The following is a 21812-nucleotide window of genomic DNA, read 5'->3' on the forward strand; positions in this document are numbered from 1 at the left end:
CGGCCTGAATAGGTTTTGTGATATGTCTGATCTTGCAAAAGTGTCCATGACCCTTGAGGGTAATTTCGCTGGTTGTGGTATTTGTGATCCTGATTTAGTTACCAACAGGTGTAATGGGCTGACATGGAGGCCAAGCTTTCTCATGTGGTGTACCCTCATTGCAAGGAGAATCAAGTCTTGCTTCTAGAGTCCAGTCAAGGTCGGGCACACTGTCTTTAGGAACATCACCGTCTATGAACTCGTTTTGCAGGAGAGTAGTCTGGATAAGGAAAGCCTGAGTAAGTCTAGCTGTGGCACGACTGCTATGCTACTTGGCATAATAAATGGCGTTAGACCCCTGATCTGGTTCTTGGCAGGACGAGTAGCAATGTCATTGCTTTTATGGAAAGGAATTCCTGCATCGATGCCAACATCAAGTTGTTTGACAACGAGAGCAACAAGTTGGAAAGAGTCATGTTCTCTGGTCAATGTGCACTGGACTTCTCCAACTACTTCCAGCGGGGTAATGCCATCGGTTTGTTGCGCTCATGGGGATGCAGTAGTAATGTGGAAATTGATGGCTCTGGCAAAAGAGGAACGGATCATGTTGGTCGTGGCACCAGTGTCTAAGTGTCCTGATCAGCGTCTGAACACACACCAGTGTTGTCCTCCGCCTCCTCACCAATAAATCTGGAACTGCCAGACATAAAACGCTTGTCGTAATCCGGAGGTAACGACAACTCCTAAGGTAGTGGGTATTATAAGCTGGACGCCCGGCTGTTTTGCACAAGACACAACATTTACCTACTGAAGGGTTATCTTTCCTAGACATCTGACTGTGACTAGTGCGAGGCTGTCTATTGTTTGGGTGGGTGAACGTATAACTCTTGTTACGGTTATGAATTTTGTCGTGACAAAAGGTGTATGAAATAACCTGTGAATCACCAAAACACAACAAAGACAAGTATAAAACATTCAAATATTGTATTATTTAGCAAAGAAGGAGGAAGTTATACAAAGTCACAAGTCAATTATAAATACAATGCAATGGGTCACAAAATATATAGCAAACTCACCAGTCTTAGTGCGAGAGAGAGACAGTTATGCAGAATGTAACACAGCAGGCGATCTGGCAGCGTTGACGGAGATTGATGATGTATATACTCCAGTAATTGTATGACCGTGTCCCAGCATAGCAGCTAGCATTTATATATACTTTCAGTCATTTCCCGAAAGTTCGAGCACATAACCATCGCCACTAACGTGTAGAGATCTAGAACAATGTCTCCCGGAAGTCAAATAATCAAACCAAACTCAAGAGGAGGTAACTCTAAAGCACTTCCCGAGATCCTGCTGCCAAAAGCCTAAAAATGCTGACCATCTACTATACGAAATGGGACCATCATAATTATAATTCAAAACACTAAACGTAAACAACCCAATGATAATTATCACTTAATTAATAACAAAATATTCAGAAAATACACGCTCGTAACACTCTAAAGGCTTTAGTGTCTTCAATGCTACGCAGTTCGTCCAGCAACGAAGACAGGGCTTGTGAAATCTCAGGTTTGAGTGACGCCAGAGTCTGATTTCGGAGTTAAGGCCCATACTTTTGTTTAACTAGCAAAGGGAGACCAAACTGGGTCGGTTATAACCACAGCACAACAGCTTTGCCTGGTAGGTGAGAGATCTTCATCGACAACTGGTGCGTGACCATGGTGTTGAATGCCACATCCGACAGTGAGTAGGTTGTCTTCTAGAAAGGTTACAAGCCTTTGATGTAAGTCCTCTGGACGTCCATCTGTCTGAAGTTTTATGTCAACGAGATCTAGGAAATGCGATCCAGTGGACTGGAACCCATAATGCTGTCTGACCTTCTTCCATAAGTCATGAACAGACGTGGACGTTTTTGATGACAGAATTTCTCGATATGCAGTAATTCGCAATCTCACTGAGCATCAAGTCAGGCTGCACATTTTTCTAAACTGCTGTTTTTCTACGTCGATGCGGGACACTTTTGTGAGCATCGTGTAAGCCCCGAGTAGGATTGACTGCAGTTGTTTTCTCCTATGTGAAGTCTTCCGTGAGAAAGGGGGCGAAGTTTTGTTCGAACGACAAAATATACACGAGAATTTGACGCCAGTTTTCAAAAGAGTTTATGGTTTCGTGTTTGGTCAGTTACCAACGCTTTGGAGCCATGATTTCGATTGGATAATGTCACAAATTTGCAAGCACCCACGAAGTTATGCGCACGTCCAATAACTAAGTCGAAAACGTCTTGAAATACACTTGTACGTGCAGGGTTGCCCACCAATTGTGTAGATATGAGGGTAAACGATGTCACTGGAATCCTGTTTGTCGGATTATTGACGTGAGTAAGAACGCCGCTGTCATCACGTCAGCACACAACACCGATCTCTCAACATCATACGGACTAAACTAAAAGTGTTTTATAGACGTTGAAGCCTGTACATCTATTAATACAAACCTGTATATCTTGTTACCCATTGTTATCGGTCTACTGTTATGTGCATATATACTACAACCCTCTAGTTTTATCCTCACCTCACCTGAAGAAGAGACTAGAATCTGTCTCGAAACGTTGTGACCTTGTATAATAAAGAAGTTGAACCATAAAGCACTTTTGGTTTGATTCCTCCAACTTCTAAATGCCTTTGAAACAACTGACATCACACGGTGTATTCGACAACCGTTACACAGAAGATGCCCAAACTAAGAATGTAGAACTATGCCATTCCGTACAAAGGAAATGAAGCGAACGCGGACCGCGCATGATGGCGCTGTACATTGAAGTCGTGCTGAAAGGTCTGGGAACAAGTTAACACCCTGAATGTCGACTGTGAGAATTATGGGAATTGACAACCCAACCCGAATACCGGTTCCTCAGACAAGTGCGCGCACGAAGGAACAGTTTGTCCTTACGTATTCATGAGTATCCGGGTCAAGAGAGGTGCCATGTGGTTGTCCTAATACCTGATCCTACCCGGGGGCCCCCAGTACGTCTCGGAAACATACACCGTTTATATGTCAAAAGACGGCGACAAGGCGGCGTAGCAGTCAAAGCGCTGGTCCATCATGCCGCACGTGACTCACAGACATAACTGGGTCGTGATGTGTGGCTGCTCCAATGGGTTTTCATGTATTCTGTCCATTAACAACGCCTATATAATGGAAAACTATCAACCAGAGAAATTAACACTTCACGCTTTACTGATTATGCAAAACGTGCTACGTTTTTTATTATAAAAGTACATATTTCTATGTCAATATTATTCCAGTCAGATATCCCTTTCTCTGAATTAGTTGACAAAGCAAAGAATTAGAATGTGTTCAGTTAGCCTTAAGTATCATTACGTGAAACAGTATTAGAATGTGTTCAGTTAGCCTTAAGTATCATTACGTGAAACAGTATTAGAATGTCTATATTTGTTTCCTATCTGCTGTCATGTCTAGTAGAGGCGTCAGGTGTGAATCATGCTTTATCATGCGTTTTGTGGACCTGTATTTAATGTGAAATCTCTTAAGACTTCATCGTGTTAATTTACGTGGGAATATGGTTTAGCAAATATGGAGGCACAATCTAATCTATCCAGTGAAGTTCATCTGAATTATTCCATGCTATATAAATTGAATTTTATGTTATTGTAAATATTTACATGAATATGAACTCGTTTTAAACAATTCCCCTTTCATATGTATTTCATCCGTTTAACTCGTATATCTACTTTGTGGATGATATCATGATTCAATGAATATGGTTATCACTCGCGAATTTCTTGAAGGTACCCTTCACATAGCGTTTTCTGCAGTGGTGGTTTCAATATGTATCACGTGAGTTATACTGATCTGTGTTGTTGACGCCGCAGTTGAGGGTGGACAGTGATGGATATCTTGCGCCATGACCCGTGGTGACGGAGTACAAACGCACTCATCCAATCACTTGCGGCATAAACATGAAGCATATATCCCTGAAACTTGGTTCCCCATCAGGAATGTCTGCACGTGAGGGATGTTGCTGTGTTTACAGTCAACTGACGAAACATGAGGATTTATCCAAGGACACATGTCACTTGTATAACGGAACTTTTATTATTGAAGAATGTTGATGTTGTAACACATGTAGATATACGTGATATATAACCATGTTTAATGAAAATCAGGGAAATAGATACCTGGGTTAAAGCTGTTACGCTAATTTCTATGCTAATTTAAATCACATATAAAAATAAACCGCAACAACGTCGTTTTTCAGGCATCAAATATCGTCATTGTAATTCACTGCTTGTTGTGTGATGTGCTGAATCGACGAAACACAGATTACAATGACATAAGAGGTAGATATAACATTATAGGTTGTTCACTGGTCACAAGGGGGGCATGAAACACATATTACAATGACATAAGAGGTAGATATAACATTATGGGTTGTTCACTGGTCACATGGGGGGCATGAAACACAGATTACAATGACATAAGAGGTAGATATAATATTATAGGTTGTTCACTGGTCACAAAGGGGGGCATGGGTTGATGTACCGTCTATGCTGTTTTGTGTTCCCCACCAGCCCATGGGCCCGAGGGACCAGTGAACAACGTATTTGTTCAATGTTGATTCCCACAGTTCGGCATTCCCATGTACGAACGTACTTACGTACGTATGAATGTGTGTGTGCGTGCGTTCGTGTACGTGAGTGTGAGAGAGTGACTGTGTGTGTGTGTTTCATGGGCTCGCTCCTGTGTCTAAAAACACTCCTTCTCATAAGAACTTCGGATTTCATTATATATGATTATATATTATAATTTGTTTGATATATATCAGTAACGGAAGGGGTATTAGCAACAGTCCATCAGAATCATAGCACGGACACCTGGAAGTGGCTTCACTCATTGCATCCATTTGAGGAATCGAACCCGCGTCTTAGGCGTAACATGCAAACGCTTTAGCCTTTCCGCCTCTATACTAATAAACATTGTGTACACCACTCTAAATGGGATCTTTAATTCAAACCGGCATTCACGTTTGATATACGGATGACTGTAAATATCTGGACAATGAAGGACATAGTTTCTGTGTATGGCCTCTGTATGCCGATGTGAATACTCACTGGTAAAACTTCAACATATACTCCCAGGATATTATGTGTAAAGGTAATTTTCATTCTCGTTGAACCCAGTCATGATACATGTTCACAACATCACATTACTGGAAGCTTAGTTAATGAGCTCACAGTTTATCCTAAATACTTGTTACTTTTGTTGATTTCTTTGCAGAGTTTGGAATGAAATGTTTATGGTTGGTGGAAAGAGGGTACATCATGACAAGTACACAATGACAGGTACATCATGACAGGTACATCGTGACAGGTACATCATGACACGTACACCATGACACGTACATCATGACAAGTACAACATGACAGGTACATCAGGACAGGTACATAATGACAAGTACAGCATGACAAGTACATCAGGGCAGGTACATCATGACAGATACATCATGACAGGTACAGCATGAGAGGTACAGCATGACAAGTACATCATGACAAGTACATCATGACAAGCTGCCACAAGTGTTACCTCTACAATCCGTGGTAATATAGTCCCGTTCAAACAGAAACTAAATTGAAATTTAATCTGTGCTAATCATCCAGTCCACATGCATGTAAATTAGACTATACATCCTCAGCCAGACAGCGATAAACTACCCAAACCGTCGTCACAAACAGGTGTCATCACAGTCTCTGTGTTCACTCTGATGAAATGGACATGTTAGATAGTAAACTGTGGATAAAATAGTCCTAATTTTGAAAGGCTGACAAGAGCAGTCGACATAGTCAATATGTATGTTCAGGGAACACTAAAGATGTCAGCCTCTGATATGCAATTCAGAAGCAGTATTTGTATGGTAATACACATGAATGTTACTCATAGAATAGCAATGCTCAATACTTCTTGAGTCCACTCAAAACCACGAGCATTACACAGTTGAAACACAAATGTCATCTGAATACTTAGTATAATGTCTTCATTCCATCATACGCTGAAGCTAGCAAACAGTGCTTTAAAGGGTTTCACGGGTGGTCTCTGTCATGGTGTATGCATGGCGCTGTTCTGTATGTTTTCTATAACGTTAACGTTGTTGTATCTCACGTTGTTGGCTTTGACGATGCCAAGGCTCTGTTCCTTTGGCATTGTCTTATCTCACGCTGCCCTGTCCCATGCAGTTCTGTGTCAACATGTTTACTGTGATGGTGGCTTCCGGACAGTGGTCAGTCTCTTCAGTTCCTTTAACATTATTTTGTACCACGGTGTCCTGTTTCATACTGTTCTAAGTCAAAGCCATTCGTCTCATGACCTTTACCTGTGTTCTCTCGCATGGTGTTCTCTCTCATACTCACTCTTCTGCATGACTCTTCTGTATCGTAGCTCGTCCTTTACCAAATGATGGTTTCTCATTGCAGTATTTCAATATTGACTGCGGTATTTCGACATTGATAGCGAATTGAACTCCATCGGTCAGGTATCTGCTGAATGAAATTGTTCAGCAGCATCACTTGAAAAGGTCTGTCAGGCATGGTTCCCGTTTTTTCGGTATTGTTTTACACAGAATATTGGACCCACCACATCCTCTAACTAAAGCTAGACCAAACAATACATCTGACCATCACTAGACCCCCCATTACCTCTGACCAACACTAGACGAACCATAACATTTGACCAACATTAGAGCAGCCTCTGCCTTTCACCAACAATAGACACCGCTACCTCTGACCAACACCAGACCCATCACTACCTGTGACAAACATTAGAACAACCACTACCTCTGACCATCCCTAGACCCATCACTACCTCTGATCAACACTAGACCTGCCACTACCTCTAACTGTCACTAGACCAACCACTTCCTCTGACCAACACTAGACGCACCATTATCTCTGACCATACCTTGACCCAGCACTGCCCCTGACCAACACCAGACCCACCACTACCTCTGACCAACACTAGACGCACCACTATCTCTGACCATAACTTGACCCAGCACTGCCCCTGACCAACACCAGACCCACCACTATCTCTGACCAACACCAGACTCACCACAGAATCTTATTAACACTAGACTCATCACTACATTTGACTGTCACTAGACGCACCACTAGGCGAACACTACACACACCACTAAACCTGATCAACATTAGACGAATCACCTCTGACTAACACAAAACCATCAACTATCTCGGTTGGTCTTTCACTTTTTGTCAAGCATTTCGCGAATGTTTATGTGATTCCTGTTCACAGAATTAGACAGAGAACGGTACTATTTCGATACATCATGGGATATAATATTTTTCTGGACTTTTGTTTCAAAATTTGTGGTTAACCGAGTTTCTATTACTTGCTTAAAGTGTCTCCTGTCCGGTATATATGGCTGTAATATCTCTTTTGGGAATGTTGTTGTATATGCAGGGAACCCCAAATATTCCACTAACTACATATATTTTATGGCGCTTCAAAAAGTTATGTTACAATTGCATATTTTAATAGAAATTAGTTGGCAACAAGAGCTTACAAATCAGGACAATGGTTTTGTTCTGTGTCGACATACTATATCTGGAACCTGACATTCTTTTTCAAGAGTCAACTTTAATGATGAAAAGCCTTTTTGCGCACGTTATTAGTACAAATATCGATCCAGACGAAGATAGGTAATCCTGCATGATGTTTCGTGGGACTTTCAGCTCTGTTAGGTCGGTCAAACACTGCTGATTTAGAGTCAATGTTAACTTCTTGTTTATTGCAAAGAGAGTCATTTCGGTGGATATGCTCATATCGTCATTATGCCATAACCTTAGTCATCAAGTCTAAACCTTGAAAATAAACTACAAAAGTCCAAAGAAAAAAAGGAATTTCATAAATACAATCGACTATTTGCCCAAGCCACAAAAATGTCCTTTCATATCACAAAATGATACATTTAGTGAAGATTTAGCACGGTTAAGTTTGGATGCTATGATATAATATCCCTACCCTACATCCAGAGACAACACGACCATCACACAGAATCATTCCTAACCATCACAATCGCATATGCCGATCACCTCCCCATACGGACATGTCTTTGACAGAATTTATTGTCTAGGGGACAAACAAACAAAGGGGAAGCCAGCAAGTCTCCTTTTATGTATTTTGTTTGTGGATGTCCAAGAGAAAAAAAAAACACAAGACAAGATACAAGCTACATATAGACAACATGCATGCATCTAATGAACATTAGATGGTACAAATGTTTGTTTCATACAAGAAAGCATCACGTAGACTTGACCTCATACAGATAATGGGTAGTAAAGGGAAGTAACTCTCTTAACTCACGCTTCTTTCTTTTGTTTTTGGATTGGGGATATAAGGAACGTTATTTTAGCTTCTGTAGATGTAATGCCAGGGGTACTGCTATTCTTTCCAACAATAAAATTGAGTTTAAAGTTATGAACAAATATGTTGATAAGTGTGAGGGAAACTTTAAACACTGAAATGAATGAAGGTACCTATTCGTTGATTAATATATATTAATCAATGCTCAATATATATGGACCAAACATTCATAAACCAGAATTCTATGCAAATATTAAGAACACATTAAGGGAAATGGATAGTGAGGAAGCAATTTTACGTGGAGAGTGGAATTTGGTACTTGATACTGAGAAAGATACTAAGGCTGATAAGCATGCAATTAGCGCTACAGCTAGAAGCGGAATAATAGACATGATAAATTTGTTTGATCCTTTGCGTGAAATGCATCCTAATGACAGGAGATTCACATGGAGGCAACCAACACTTGATCAACCAATCCAAACTTGATTTCACATCAATATCACACAGTAGAATGTACACTGTTGATAATACAGATATCATACCAAGCACTGATTCCGATAATTAAATAACAAGTGTAACAATACATGACACAGAATTGGAAAGAGGTAAAGGCTTTTGGAAACTGAACAGGTCTCTTTTGCATGACACAGAACATATCGGAAAAATCAAAGAAACAATAAATTCTTTAGCAAAATACAAATTATCCGATCTAGATACTGAGAGGATGAGGTATAATATCAGTGATCAATTACTGTGATCCTGTAAGCAAGAGGCCTGACAATATACTACACATCATCCAGTGGAAAGTACGAAATAGTAGGGTTTAAGGGTTAAATTACATGAGCTAGAAGTACACGAAGAAGATACTGCGAAAACAACCCAACAATTTGGTTTAGATGGGATTAATGATTTGAAACTTGAACAAGATAAAACAGAAAAGTAAATAATACTCATGGAAAGTTGACAGAATCTGGGGCAAAATGGACAGAATATGTAGAATCTGGAATTTCAAAAATAAATTCATTACCAAACTTGAGAAAAATTACAGGCAATTGCAAACAAGCTGAAATCTTAGAACAAATAGGATATTGTGTAAAAGAATGTGTACCTGTGAAGAATGTACACAGATCGAAATTGCAAATCTCTTCTAAAAATAATGTTAAAAAACTACCTGAGGAAGAAGCAATAAATCTAGAAAGAACAATGACTTATGAATAATATTTGACTCAATTAATTACGCAACACCTTGTTTTTTTCCACACCGAGCAACTTCCAAGACTATTGTGAACATATCCATAAATATATCCTACAAATTCCTTATGTCGGTGAATAGTAATTGTTGACGCGGTGAATAGCCTATAACAACGTGACGGTACGATGTTTTTTACATAATGGTGACAGAGATTTGAAGTTACAGCATTTTATTCCAAAACATTACAGATTTAACTTTCATTGTCCACGAAGAAATGTCAGCCAGTTTACAAATTCTGTTCACTTCATAGAAGAACAATGTCTATCAAATTACAATAGCCATCTTTGATCAATGTCTGGTGTAACCTCTCTATGCACGGATGACTGCTTCAAGGCGTCTCCTCATTCCTTTGATCGATCTCTGTATTTGATTCTGAGGAATCCTGGCCCTCATGCAAAGCTTAAGCAGGTTCCTGCTCATCCTGGGCTGGGGGTCTCTTTGTCGGACGCGGCGGCCCACAATGTCCCACAAATGCTCTAAAAATTTGACATCTGGACCCTTAACTGGCCATGGAATGATCTCAATAGCTTTCCGTTGCAGGAACTCGGTTACAGCACGTGCCCTATGAGGCCTGGTGTGACATCCATAAAGATCTGCCTTGACGCAAGAGGATGGTTGTCAAAGTAGGGTACTACTGCTCTCTCAAGGACGTCTTGTTGATACCGAGCCCCAGTACCACGAACGATGAAGAGGTCCAACTTACAACGTAAGGAAATACATCCCCACACCGTGACTGATTCTCCATCTAACGCACACACTCATCGAAGAAATGGGTCCTCCATGATGCCAGATTCCAAGGTACACGTAGATTAAACCATGCGAGACGTGCTGCTTTATGAGCTGAAGACAACCGGGTACGCATATCTGGTCTTCTGGCCCTGTATCCAGCTGCCTTAAGGCGATTCCTGACAGTTCTATGAGAGAAGATTTTGCCTGGTAACCATTGTCGTCGTAATAAGGAGCTGGAATCAAATGAAGACTGTACAAGTACAAGTCCCAATAGTGCTCTGTCCTCTCTTGCTGTCGTCGATCGGGGTCTCCCTGACCGTGGACGATCTTTGGACACATCAGCAAGTGCCCTGTGTATATTAATGAGTTGTGAAATGATTGAATGATGGCGCCCAGTTTACTGTCCAATTTTTCGAAGGGACATACCTCCATTCCTCATGCCAGTTAGCTGCCATTTCAAAGCCTCGGACATTTTACGACCTGTCATGACACTGACTGAATGGTAATAACAAATGGACAGGAGAGATTGTGAAATGTGATCAGTACAAACTTGATTTCAATGATGGGCTGGACGTTCATGCATTGATTTGCATGCTCAAACCTCGTGAGCAAAGTCAATTTCATACACCATCGAGGCAAATTGTCTTCTCTAAATTTTCCGATGTACAGGCCTTGTTGTGATGTGCCTTATTTAATTTCCAACAGGTACAATGTTGGCACTAATTTCATCGAATTTCTTAGCATTAAAGAATGCACTGCGTCAGTACAAGAGATATGTCTTTTAAGATGTTGCAAAATAAACAAGTATATCCGATTAATATAAGTCTGATGGTGGAAAGACTGATATAAGTAAATGGCCCATGTAAGTAAGAAGGAATGCTAGGAGGAAAACTTTGCCAAATGAACGGGGAAATATAAAGTTAATGTCATATCGAATGTACGTCAGTTTGAAATATTTACAATTTTAGATTACTCAGAATATCTTAACAGCTAACACTTACTTACACAACATTTGAATTAAAGAGTCAACTTTATGCACCTTCCGTAAACAGTCACTAGAGGCTGTACGGCATCCACTATTTGAGTACAATTTTGTAAAGCGAGTGCGGAAGGAAGTGTCCTCTCGGCTCGAGATCCTGGGCCAACGACAAATTGAACTGCCAAAAATGAGATCGAAATATAGTACAAATCATGTACATTTACTGCCTTAGAACACTCTGACCATCCTTTACATTTTGATCATCCCTTCACACTCCCTTGGCACAATAATATGCAATATGAAAAACACTGTGGACCCATATGGAATAATGATGTGGTATTATCTTTTCTCAGATAACGATTATTGTACAATTCAAAGACACAAAAACACATTTGAAACACCTGTGTGTCAGACAGTTAGTTTATTTCATTGTACAGACACTGTAGCATCCTAATGACCTTATTACATGGCCACAATAGGCGAGATATGACGACTGGAACAGTGTTTAATTGTTAGCCAGCATGATGATCTTAGAGGAGCCCCTACAAAAGTGTGCCAGATGGTGGTCAAGAATAGACTGGTCAATATTACTCTGCACAGAGTTGTCGGTGATCAACCTGAGAGCTTTAGCCTGTAACACAAAAGAGCAGATGAAAGGTCCAAACACAGTTTAAGACGTCTGGGGGTACATGGAGGAACATTTACCATCTGTTGATGATCACCTGAGAGGTGCAGCCTATAACAGTGACTGAGGGAGTTGGGATTTACAGAACTTTTAGCAGCACGCGTACAATAACACGACAGCAATTCCTAACACAGCATATGACCTTTACGAACAGACACCCCTATTCTCAGCGGGATACTGTGTAACGTTACACTCAACAGTGAGAGGTAAACTGGAAGCATGGTTGTCATGAGGTTCCATTACCTTCATGTACAGACTACATACCATGTGGTTTACAGAACACAAGGCTGAGTGCCACGTCCTCTCACGACAAATATTGATCATTGGAGTTCACGTGTTTACAGACTTCAGTGAATCATGTACATATTGTAGTAACTAGGACAATGTTACCTCTACTTTCTTGATCTGAGCAGGGTCGTGGACCATGGTTCTCTGTGTGTCTGTCAGAGGCATGATGTAGCAGATGCTTGCTGACTTCACCACCATGTCATGCTGCAAACAAACACAGTACCCTACTTCACCATGGTAAACAGTGTCTTCTCGCAAACACACAACATGTTGACATATATGTAGCTTCATGCACAGTTCATTGATGCATTCAATAAAGTTGAGATCTGCAAACACTGCATAATAAATAATAAGATAGGGCTGGGAACCTTGACACTCTAAACTATATTATATAATGTTATTATACATCTAACACTACATTGAAGTACGGAGTCTAGACTACCAGTTGTCCGACGTACATTGTTGTAGAAGTCTCGCTGACTTTGTGTGCTGTCGATTAGGTACCTAACTGAGGCTGTGGGTTCGAATCCCGGATGGGACACAATAAAAACAGTACTAGAATTTGTACTCTACTATAACAGTGTAATCCCAATATTGACATGTGTTACATTGACCACTTTATAAACTGTGTAATCACCATACATTTATTACATTATCATATGCACAGGTGAATGATGTCACTATTACAGTGGGTGTGCCTGACGGTTTTGGGTACTTCCCGTCAAAGGTTTAGACTTACTTATGTAAATATGGCCACTTACTTCAGGCAACTGTTTCAAATTAGATGTTACAAAATGTTCCATAGTGATAAAAGGTACTGTTTATCCTTAACCTGATGTATTGTGAAACAAATGTTGAAAAGATTATTGTAAGGCCAATAAATGATAATACTCAATGAAAATGTGCTTGTTCTCAAGGAAACTGGACACCAAAACGCATGCATGGTTCTGCACATACTTCTCAGCAATTTGCTTCATTTCCAAAAGGACTCCACTCGGTTCCTCCAAGTTATTGGAGGCATCATTCTTCGATGTCATCATGTATATATACACAACATACAATGAGTGTTTTACGTGAGGGAACGTATACACTGTCTATACGTACACTTCTCCCATCGTAGACGAAGGAGTAGCTCTCCGTCTCCCTGGCCTCGTGTGTGGTGTGGGCATGTGCAGCGTGACTGTGGTGATGATGCACCTTCGCTGTTGTTGCGACATCCTGCGCCTGTAAACAAAAGTACCCAATACTGTGCTGAAGTGTGATGTGATGTGTCGAACCTGCCTCCAGTTCAGTGTTTGTCCCAGCGTATTCATAACAGAAAATATACACTGAGTCATTTATGGAGGGTCAAGCTATTGGTAATGCTATTTCTTAAAAGTGGCCAAAGCTTCGTTTTTGATTTAAATATGTACCACTGAATGTTTCATAACCTGTCTTAAAATTACGGAAAGCATAGCAGGCCGTTTAAATGTCATTGAAATTAGTTCTGTTAGACACAACAAGCTTCGGAAGTTCCTGACACAAGATTTAATGATGTAATCGAAATGTGTGTACACATACCGTAAAGGATACCGTCAGGCAATTTCGTGAACGCAACTACCGTAAAGAGTAACGAAGATATTGAAGCGTTCGTAATATGCTCAGTAAAGGCATAGGATACATTACGGTTTTTGTTACGTTCGCTAACGTCCAATACATTCTGTTACTAATGGGGCATTTTGTATTCGAACTGTCAATGCAGAAATCCACCTGTCACTTAATGTCAATGATCTGCACGCGCAAGTCGCACTATCCATGGAAACCGGAGGACAATACACATGCTTTAATGGTTTTTCATTGGCGTTCATTGTTCATGTACCTATTTGAAACTGCAGCTTGAAACGAGAGATTTTTGACACTTGCTGAAAACGGTCAGACTATAGGTCTTTTTGAATCTGGTCAAAGTCAGTGGCAGTTTGCTGTCCGGTGTTTAACACGAGTCAGAGTGCTACTGATAGCAGACTGTAGCAGAGATTTCAAGCCAGTGGGCTTGCATGTGGCACGTGGACGTCACAACAGAGGTGTTAGACGTATGGTTAACACTGCGTTACGTAACGGATTCCTCACCTATGTGTATGTGTGTCTACTTACAAACCTGTACATTTTTAAAAAAATGATTATTAATGTTATCTAAACAACATCAAGCAAGCGTTCAAATGCCACAACCACCATACATATAATAATCCCTGTGTTGGGCAAGTGCTTTGTACGGACGAATTCCTCGTTAGCTATTAAGTTGTGATTAAGCCGATGTCAAGTATGCGTTCATCATATTCCTAGTTGAGGAAAAAAACGGGATCATGTAGCTTTGGCTTTAATTGGAGAATCCACTGTCTTTAAGGAAGTTAGAAACTGAGGCAGAAAACATGGATTGCGCAGTTAAACTGACGCTGATGACGAAAAGCAAAATTTGAGATGGGAAGCTGATGTTCATGACATTTCGAAAGAGAGAGAGAGAGAATTTCGGGGTCAAATGAAACAACTCGAATTTCGATCCTTAGTCCTAAAAATACGTCTGGATTTTCGTTACTTTCCAACAATACGTTAGCATTTTCGTGGGAACCTACATGTAGATATTACTGATAGATAGAGAGCATGTCATTTAATGATTTCGTGAATACTTTTGTGGACTCACGTTTCGGTAGTAAAGGTTTTGTCAGTTAAAGCTGACAATTGCAATGTTAAACTATTACCGATTTGAATGTTACTAGCTCTTTTCAAACTGGCATTCTGGATTGTATTGTTCCTCCATTTGGGAGTTATATTGTTAGGTTTCTATGGTCCAACATTTTTGTAGAAGACTGACTAGGCATAAGGGTTGGTTAACTCTCCCATGAACGTCGTGGATTGGATTGTAGATCTTTAGTTCTGGAAATTGTTCAGATGATCCTGTTGTGTGGCAGGCGAGTGTTGAAATGTTGACATTCAGGAATCTGGTGTTGTTACTCGTGCGGCAAATCGCAGTTTAGAACGATTGCATTTACGATTTTACTCGCACATTCACGTATACGTCTCTTGACCTGTCTATGTAATTCATCTAGATTACTCAAATTTATGATAAATGACTGTTGAGCAACTAGGGAACATCCTTGGGGAACAACGTATGAGAAGATACAAAGCTGAAACTTCTGGCTAACAGTGCACTGATACCGATTGCATGGTTTCTCATTAACTAGTCCTCCCGGATCTGAAAACATGTCTTGAACTTGGTCCATGAAATTCCGTTAGCTGTCCATTTGCGTGTGAACAAAACCTGTGAAGACATTTTGGCCCATTTCGTTTGCCTAATTTTCACCATGATGTATGGGAAGCATGCAAAACCTGCCGTGCTTGTTTGGGAGACCAGTATCATGAGTGTCCTGAGGCTATTCCTTCCCGATGCGTCCTTATCAAGGCTTTAGGGAAATTCTTTATTGTTTTGTTCCCTATGACAGTTCACACAGCCCAAGACCCCAGCTTTGTTATTGATAAGAGAGTCACTGACGTTGACAATTTTGTACTCACAACAGGCCTTCGTAAAAAAAATACACATAACTTTGTACTATCAGTCAGTATCATTAACGAAATGACAATGTACCTACTCATGGTCCTGCCATGCTGGTCCTTTTAATAATGTATCATATTGTTTTAAACGAGAGATGCGACTTGAGAAATGTGAAGTTTGATGATTTTCCTGCGTGTAACTGTTATCTATGGAATACAGAAATTCTAGCCAACATAGCTGTTAAACTTGGTCCTTTGTCGCGAAAAACCTACTTCACTCGTTTACGGATGAGCCTGACAGTACATTTTAACGCGTGTTACTGTGTTGCAAGTTGCGCTGTGCCAATGAAACACCATCCCTACCGGAAGAATCTAATCAAGCTTCAAGACTTGAAAACAATTTCAATATATGCTTGACAATGACGTCAAAATGAAGTCAAATTCATCGACGTTCAGCTGGTGTTGTATTATTACAAGCTACAGATGTTGTATCGGCATGACATCATTCTAAATTGACTCTTTCCCAGTACCAAGAATTGCGCTAAGTACGTCAGCATATTTGAGTTAATGAAGAAGTATTGGCTGAGTTTGTCAAGTGCTTTTTGCTTCTCTAACTCCAGACAAATCTTATAAATTCCAAAGTGTGTCACTTTGGCATCCTTGGAAGTCTAACTGACAGCTACACTCTTTGTACCGTCATTTATTGCATTAAATAAGTGGAACAACAGAGGAGGATCCGTACATTGTTCAGGAGACTCTCTGAGGCCGAGCTGACTCTCAGTTTAGCATAGTGTCCATTTGTTCAAAATATGTACGGTGGATGAGTTGGTCAATGCACAGACCAAGGTCAGTTACAACCGATATAAACGATAGTATAATTGTATTCAAAACTTCCTAGTTTTCTAGGTTTACAAACCAAGACGGAACATATGAGATTTCTTGGAATGACTGATTACTACGATGTATATGTTATGTGAAAATAGCTCAGCTGTGCCAACCCTTCTCACTAAGGTGTTTGGTAACATGTGGTTGAGGCAGCAATCGTGAGATTTGAATTTTGTATCTTCAAGGTTATTATCACAATGGGATTGGGGTGATGGGGCAGTGTTACACGTTATTTAGCATTTTTCAGCTGTTATCCATGGTGTTTGTAGATTCAGTAAGGGGGAGTGGTATGCTACTCTTCGTCTTAGAAAAACCTGAAAAGGTCTATAGGGAGTTAGGGGCACTATTGTCTCTCTTCTGACGTTACATCTCAAGTCATCGCAAGATATGTGTGTGATGATCGTACCTTGGAATCAACCATGCTTCTAAATGATGACGTTACATCGGTGATATAATATGTAAAACGTACCGGGCAATATACGAGATCTCATCAGGAAAAGGAGTTGTCTTCGTTCTCGAAATTGTACAATGTCCCCCTTGTTTTGTAGAACCATATGGTTGTGACTGTCACCAGACAGCATGTAAATGTTTAGGACGAGATAGTTTCACTTTACGATGTGACAGGTGTCAGAGGTAGGGCAGGATATGTTTACCTTGTAGTGACATGATAGGCGTCACAGATAGGGCAGGATAGGTTTTCTGTGTCGTGATATGACTTGCATTACAGGTAAGGCAGGATAGGTTCACCTCGTGGTGACCTGACATGTGTTACAGGTAGGGCAGGATATGTTCACCTTGACGTGCTGTCACAGGTAGCAGAGGTAGTGCAGGATATGTTCACTTTATCGTGATGTGATTTTGAGTCGTCATCGTTCTCGAAATTGTACAATCCTCTGTACGTTCGACAGCGATTGCTCATAGATACAGAAAGGTCTTGTCTGTTATATTTGCATACATTTGATCCTGCATCTCAATTTCAAAGAACAACAATAATACAACAGACGAGGGTCGTTGCCATGGGCCTCGATAGAACATGGTCACAGTAATATTGCTTAGTAGTACTAAATACTCCCTTCTTTCGTGTCTGGCGAGAATTAAGCCGCCTATAATGATACTCAATTTCGAGATATACATTTCATATTCAGTCTGCAAGATATTCTTCTGTCCAAAATTAAACACTGGTGATTTAGACACTGTTCTTTTTTTCGTGTTTTTATGATTGACGAAGCATTAAAATGTACACTTTTGTAAACACTGGCAAATTGAGTTCACTTATTACTGTGTAAGGCATGTTATGATACAAGGCATCTTATGATAGACATGTTCAGATCATTGGTCCTGTCTTACCTGCACTGAACTCAGTACCACCAGGGAAACAATGACAAGACAGTTCATCTTAGCAACGCCTGTTCAGCTACTTGAGCAGAATTAAAATGACAAATTTCTGAGGTGCGTTAAACCACAGATAAAGATGACACACAAAAAGGAGTGTAACATATGGATATGGTAACATGTTTTTTTCTCAGTGATAAGAAGAGAAACACGAACTGTAGCTATTTCAAGCAATGGAATGTGAATTATGTAATTTAGAGATATTTCATGTTACAAAATGCTTGCTCTCTGCAAAAGAACAAGTGGTGTTTTCTATGGGGCAGGGAATGGTGGCGGTGGTGTGTTCTATGAAACAGATATGCTGGTAGGGGTGTGTTCTATGGGGCAGACATGCTGGTATTGGCGTGTCCTATAGGACATTTATGCTGGTAGTGGTCTGTGCTGTTGGGTAGGGATTGCTGGTAGGGGTGCGTTCTATGGGGCAGATATACTGGTATTGGCGTGTCCTATGGGGCACTTATGCTGGCAATGGAATGCTGGTGATGGTGTGTTCTATTGAGCAGATATACTGGTAGTGGCATGTTCTATGGGGCGGATGTGTTGGTAGTGGTGTTTCTGTCGGACAGATATGCTGACAGTGGCATGTTCTATGGAGCAGATATGCTGGTAGTGTTGTGTTTTATGGGGTAGATATTTTGTTGGTGGTGTGTTCTGTAGGGCAGATATGATGGTGGCTGTGTGTTCTATGGGGCACATATTGTGTTGGTGGTGTGTTCTGTAGGGCAGATATGATGGTGGCTGTGTGTTCTATGGGGCACATATTGTGTTGGTGGTGTGTTCTGTAGGGCAGATATGATGGTGGCTGTGTGTTCTATGGGGCAGATATTTTGTTGGTGGTGTGTTCTGTAGGGCAGATATGATGGTGGCTGTGTGTTCTATGGGGCAGATATTGTGTTGGTGGTGTGTTCTGTAGGGCAGATATGATGGTGGCTGTGTGTTCTATGGGGCAGATATTTTGTTGGTGGTGTGTTCTGTAGGGCAGATATGATGGTGGCTGTGTGTTCTATGGGGCAGATATTGTGTTGGTGGTGTGTTCTGTAGGGCAGATATGATGGTGGCTGTGTGTTCTATGGGGCAGATATTGTGTTGGTGGTGTGTTCTGTAGGGCAGATATGATGGTGGCTGTGTGTTCTATGGGGCAGATATTGTGTTGGTGGTGTGTTCTGTAGGGCAGATATGATGGTGGCTGTGTGTTCTATGGGGCAGATATTGTGTTGGTGGTGTGTTCTGTAGGGCAGATATGATGGTGGCTGTGTGTTCTATGATGCAGTGATGCTGGTGGTGGTGTGTTCTGTAGGGCAGATATGATGGTGGCTGTGTGTTCTATGATGCAGTGATGCTGGTGGTGGTGTGTTCTGTAGGGCAGATATGATGGTGGCTGTGTGTTCTATGGGGCAGATATTGTGTTGGTGGTGTGTTCTGTAGGGCAGATATGATGGTGGCTGTGTGTTCTATGGGGCAGATATTGTGTTGGTGGTGTGTTCTGTAGGGCAGATATGATGGTGGCTGTGTGTTCTATGATGCAGTGATGCTGGTGGTGGTGTGTTCTGTAGGGCAGATATGATGGTGGCTGTGTGTTCTATGATGCAGTGATGCTGGTGGTGGTGTGTTCTGTAGGGCAGATATGATGGTGGCTGTGTGTTCTATGATGCAGTGATGCTGGTGGTGGTGTGTTCTGTAGGGCAGATATCATGGTGGCTGTGTGTTCTATGATGCAGTGATGCTGGTGGTGGTGTGTTCTGTAGGGCAGATATGATGGTGGCTGTGTGTTCTATGATGTAGTGATGCTGGTGGTGGTGTGTTCTGTAGGGCAGATATGATGGTGGCTGTGTGTTCTATGATGTAGTGATGCTGGTGGTGGTGTGTTCTGTAGGGCAGATATGATGGTGGCTGTGTGTTCTATGATGTAGTGATGCTGGTGGTGGTGTGTTCTGTAGGGCAGATATGATGGTGGCTGTGTGTTCTATGATGCAGTGATGCTGGTGGTGGTGTGTTCTGTAGGGCAGATATGATGGTGGCTGTGTGTTCTATGATGTAGTGATGCTGGTGGTGGTGTGTTCTGTAGGGCAGATATGATGGTGGCTGTGTGTTCTATGATGCAGTGATGCTGGTGGTGGTGTGTTCTGTAGGGCAGATATCATGGTGGCTGTGTGTTCTATGATGTAGTGATGCTGGTGGTGGTGTGTTCTGTAGGGCAGATATGATGGTGGCTGTGTGTTCTATGATGCAGTGATGCTGGTGGTGGTGTGTTCTGTAGGGCAGATATCATGGTGGCTGTGTGTTCTATGATGCAGTGATGCTGGTGGTGGTGTGTTCTGTAGGGCAGATATGATGGTGGCTGTGTGTTCTATGATGCAGTGATGCTGGTGGTGGTGTGTTCTGTAGGGCAGATATGATGGTGGCTGTGTGTTCTATGATGTAGTGATGCTGGTGGTGGTGTGTTCTGTAGGGCAGATATGATGGTGGCTGTGTGTTCTATGATGCAGTGATGCTGGTGGTGGTGTGTTCTGTAGGGCAGATATGATGGTGGCTGTGTGTTCTATGATGCAGTGATGCTGGTGGTGGTGTGTTCTGTAGGGCAGATATGATGGTGGCTGTGTGTTCTATGATGCAGTGATGCTGGTGGTGGTGTGTTCTATGATGCAGTGATGCTGGTGGTGGTGTGTTCTATGATGCAGTGATGCTGGTGGTGGTGTGTTCTGTAGGGCAGATATGATGGTGGCTGTGTGTTCTATGATGCAGTGATGCTGGTGGTGGTGTGTTCTGTAGGGCAGATATGATGGTGGCTGTGTGTTCTATGATGCAGTGATGCTGGTGGTGGTGTGTTCTGTAGGGCAGATATGATGGTGGCTGTGTGTTCTATGATGTAGTGATGCTGGTGGTGGTGTGTTCTGTAGGGCAGATATGATGGTGGCTGTGTGTTCTATGATGCAGTGATGCTGGTGGTGGTGTGTTCTGTAGGGCAGATATGATGGTGGCTGTGTGTTCTATGATGCAGTGATGCTGGTGGTGGTGTGTTCTGTAGGGCAGATATGATGGTGGCTGTGTGTTCTATGATGCAGTGATGCTGGTGGTGGTGTGTTCTGTAGGGCAGATATCATGGTGGCTGTGTGTTCTATGATGTAGTGATGCTGGTGGTGGTGTGTTCTGTAGGGCAGATATGATGGTGGCTGTGTGTTCTATGATGCAGTGATGCTGGTGGTGGTGTGTTCTGTAGGGCAGATATGATGGTGGCTGTGTGTTCTATGATGCAGTGATGCTGGTGGTGGTGTGTTCTGTAGGGCAGATATGATGGTGGCTGTGTGTTCTATGATGCAGTGATGCTGGTGGTGGTGTGTTCTATGATGCAGTGATGCTGGTGGTGGTGTTTTATGGGGCAGATATGCTAGTACTCGTGGTTTTTATTTCGTATAAAGTTCTGTCTTCCTTGAAGAATACACATGTACAAATATATGCACATATTTACATGAAATATATACAATAACATATGAAAGTGTATCTAGAAGTGAAATTATGTACTGTTTACAACTTGTTACACTCGACTATACAGTTTTACCTTTTAACACCACCCAATTGTCAAAAACAAACTTGATTTGATTGTTGGTAGACTCTTTGCAAAAGACCCCACATCAATCCGATATTTCCTAAGTACATCATTTGGAAATCGCAACTTATCACATAAAATACTGAGACGCAATTTTTCAACAAAT

The 21812-nt window shown here is 41.4% G+C and overlaps 1 protein-coding gene across 1 annotated transcript; it reads right to left on the reverse strand.

Annotated features, from left to right (window-relative positions):
* Positions 1-11721: 11721 nt before the first annotated feature.
* Positions 11722-18161, reverse strand: LOC137298897 (uncharacterized). The gene is made up of 4 exons (XM_067831260.1): positions 18058-18161; positions 13408-13527; positions 12406-12507; positions 11722-11961 (listed from the first exon to the last, which is right to left on the reverse strand). The coding sequence occupies exons 1-4, from the start codon at positions 18103-18105 to the stop codon at positions 11836-11838; spliced, it is 396 nt and encodes a 131-aa protein (XP_067687361.1). The 5' UTR covers positions 18106-18161; the 3' UTR covers positions 11722-11835.
* Between the last annotated feature and the right edge of the window lie 3651 nt (positions 18162-21812).

Source organism: Haliotis asinina, chromosome 10 (assembly GCF_037392515.1).
Source record: "Haliotis asinina isolate JCU_RB_2024 chromosome 10, JCU_Hal_asi_v2, whole genome shotgun sequence".
In the NCBI taxonomy this organism is placed as follows: Eukaryota; Metazoa; Mollusca; class Gastropoda; order Lepetellida; family Haliotidae; genus Haliotis; species Haliotis asinina.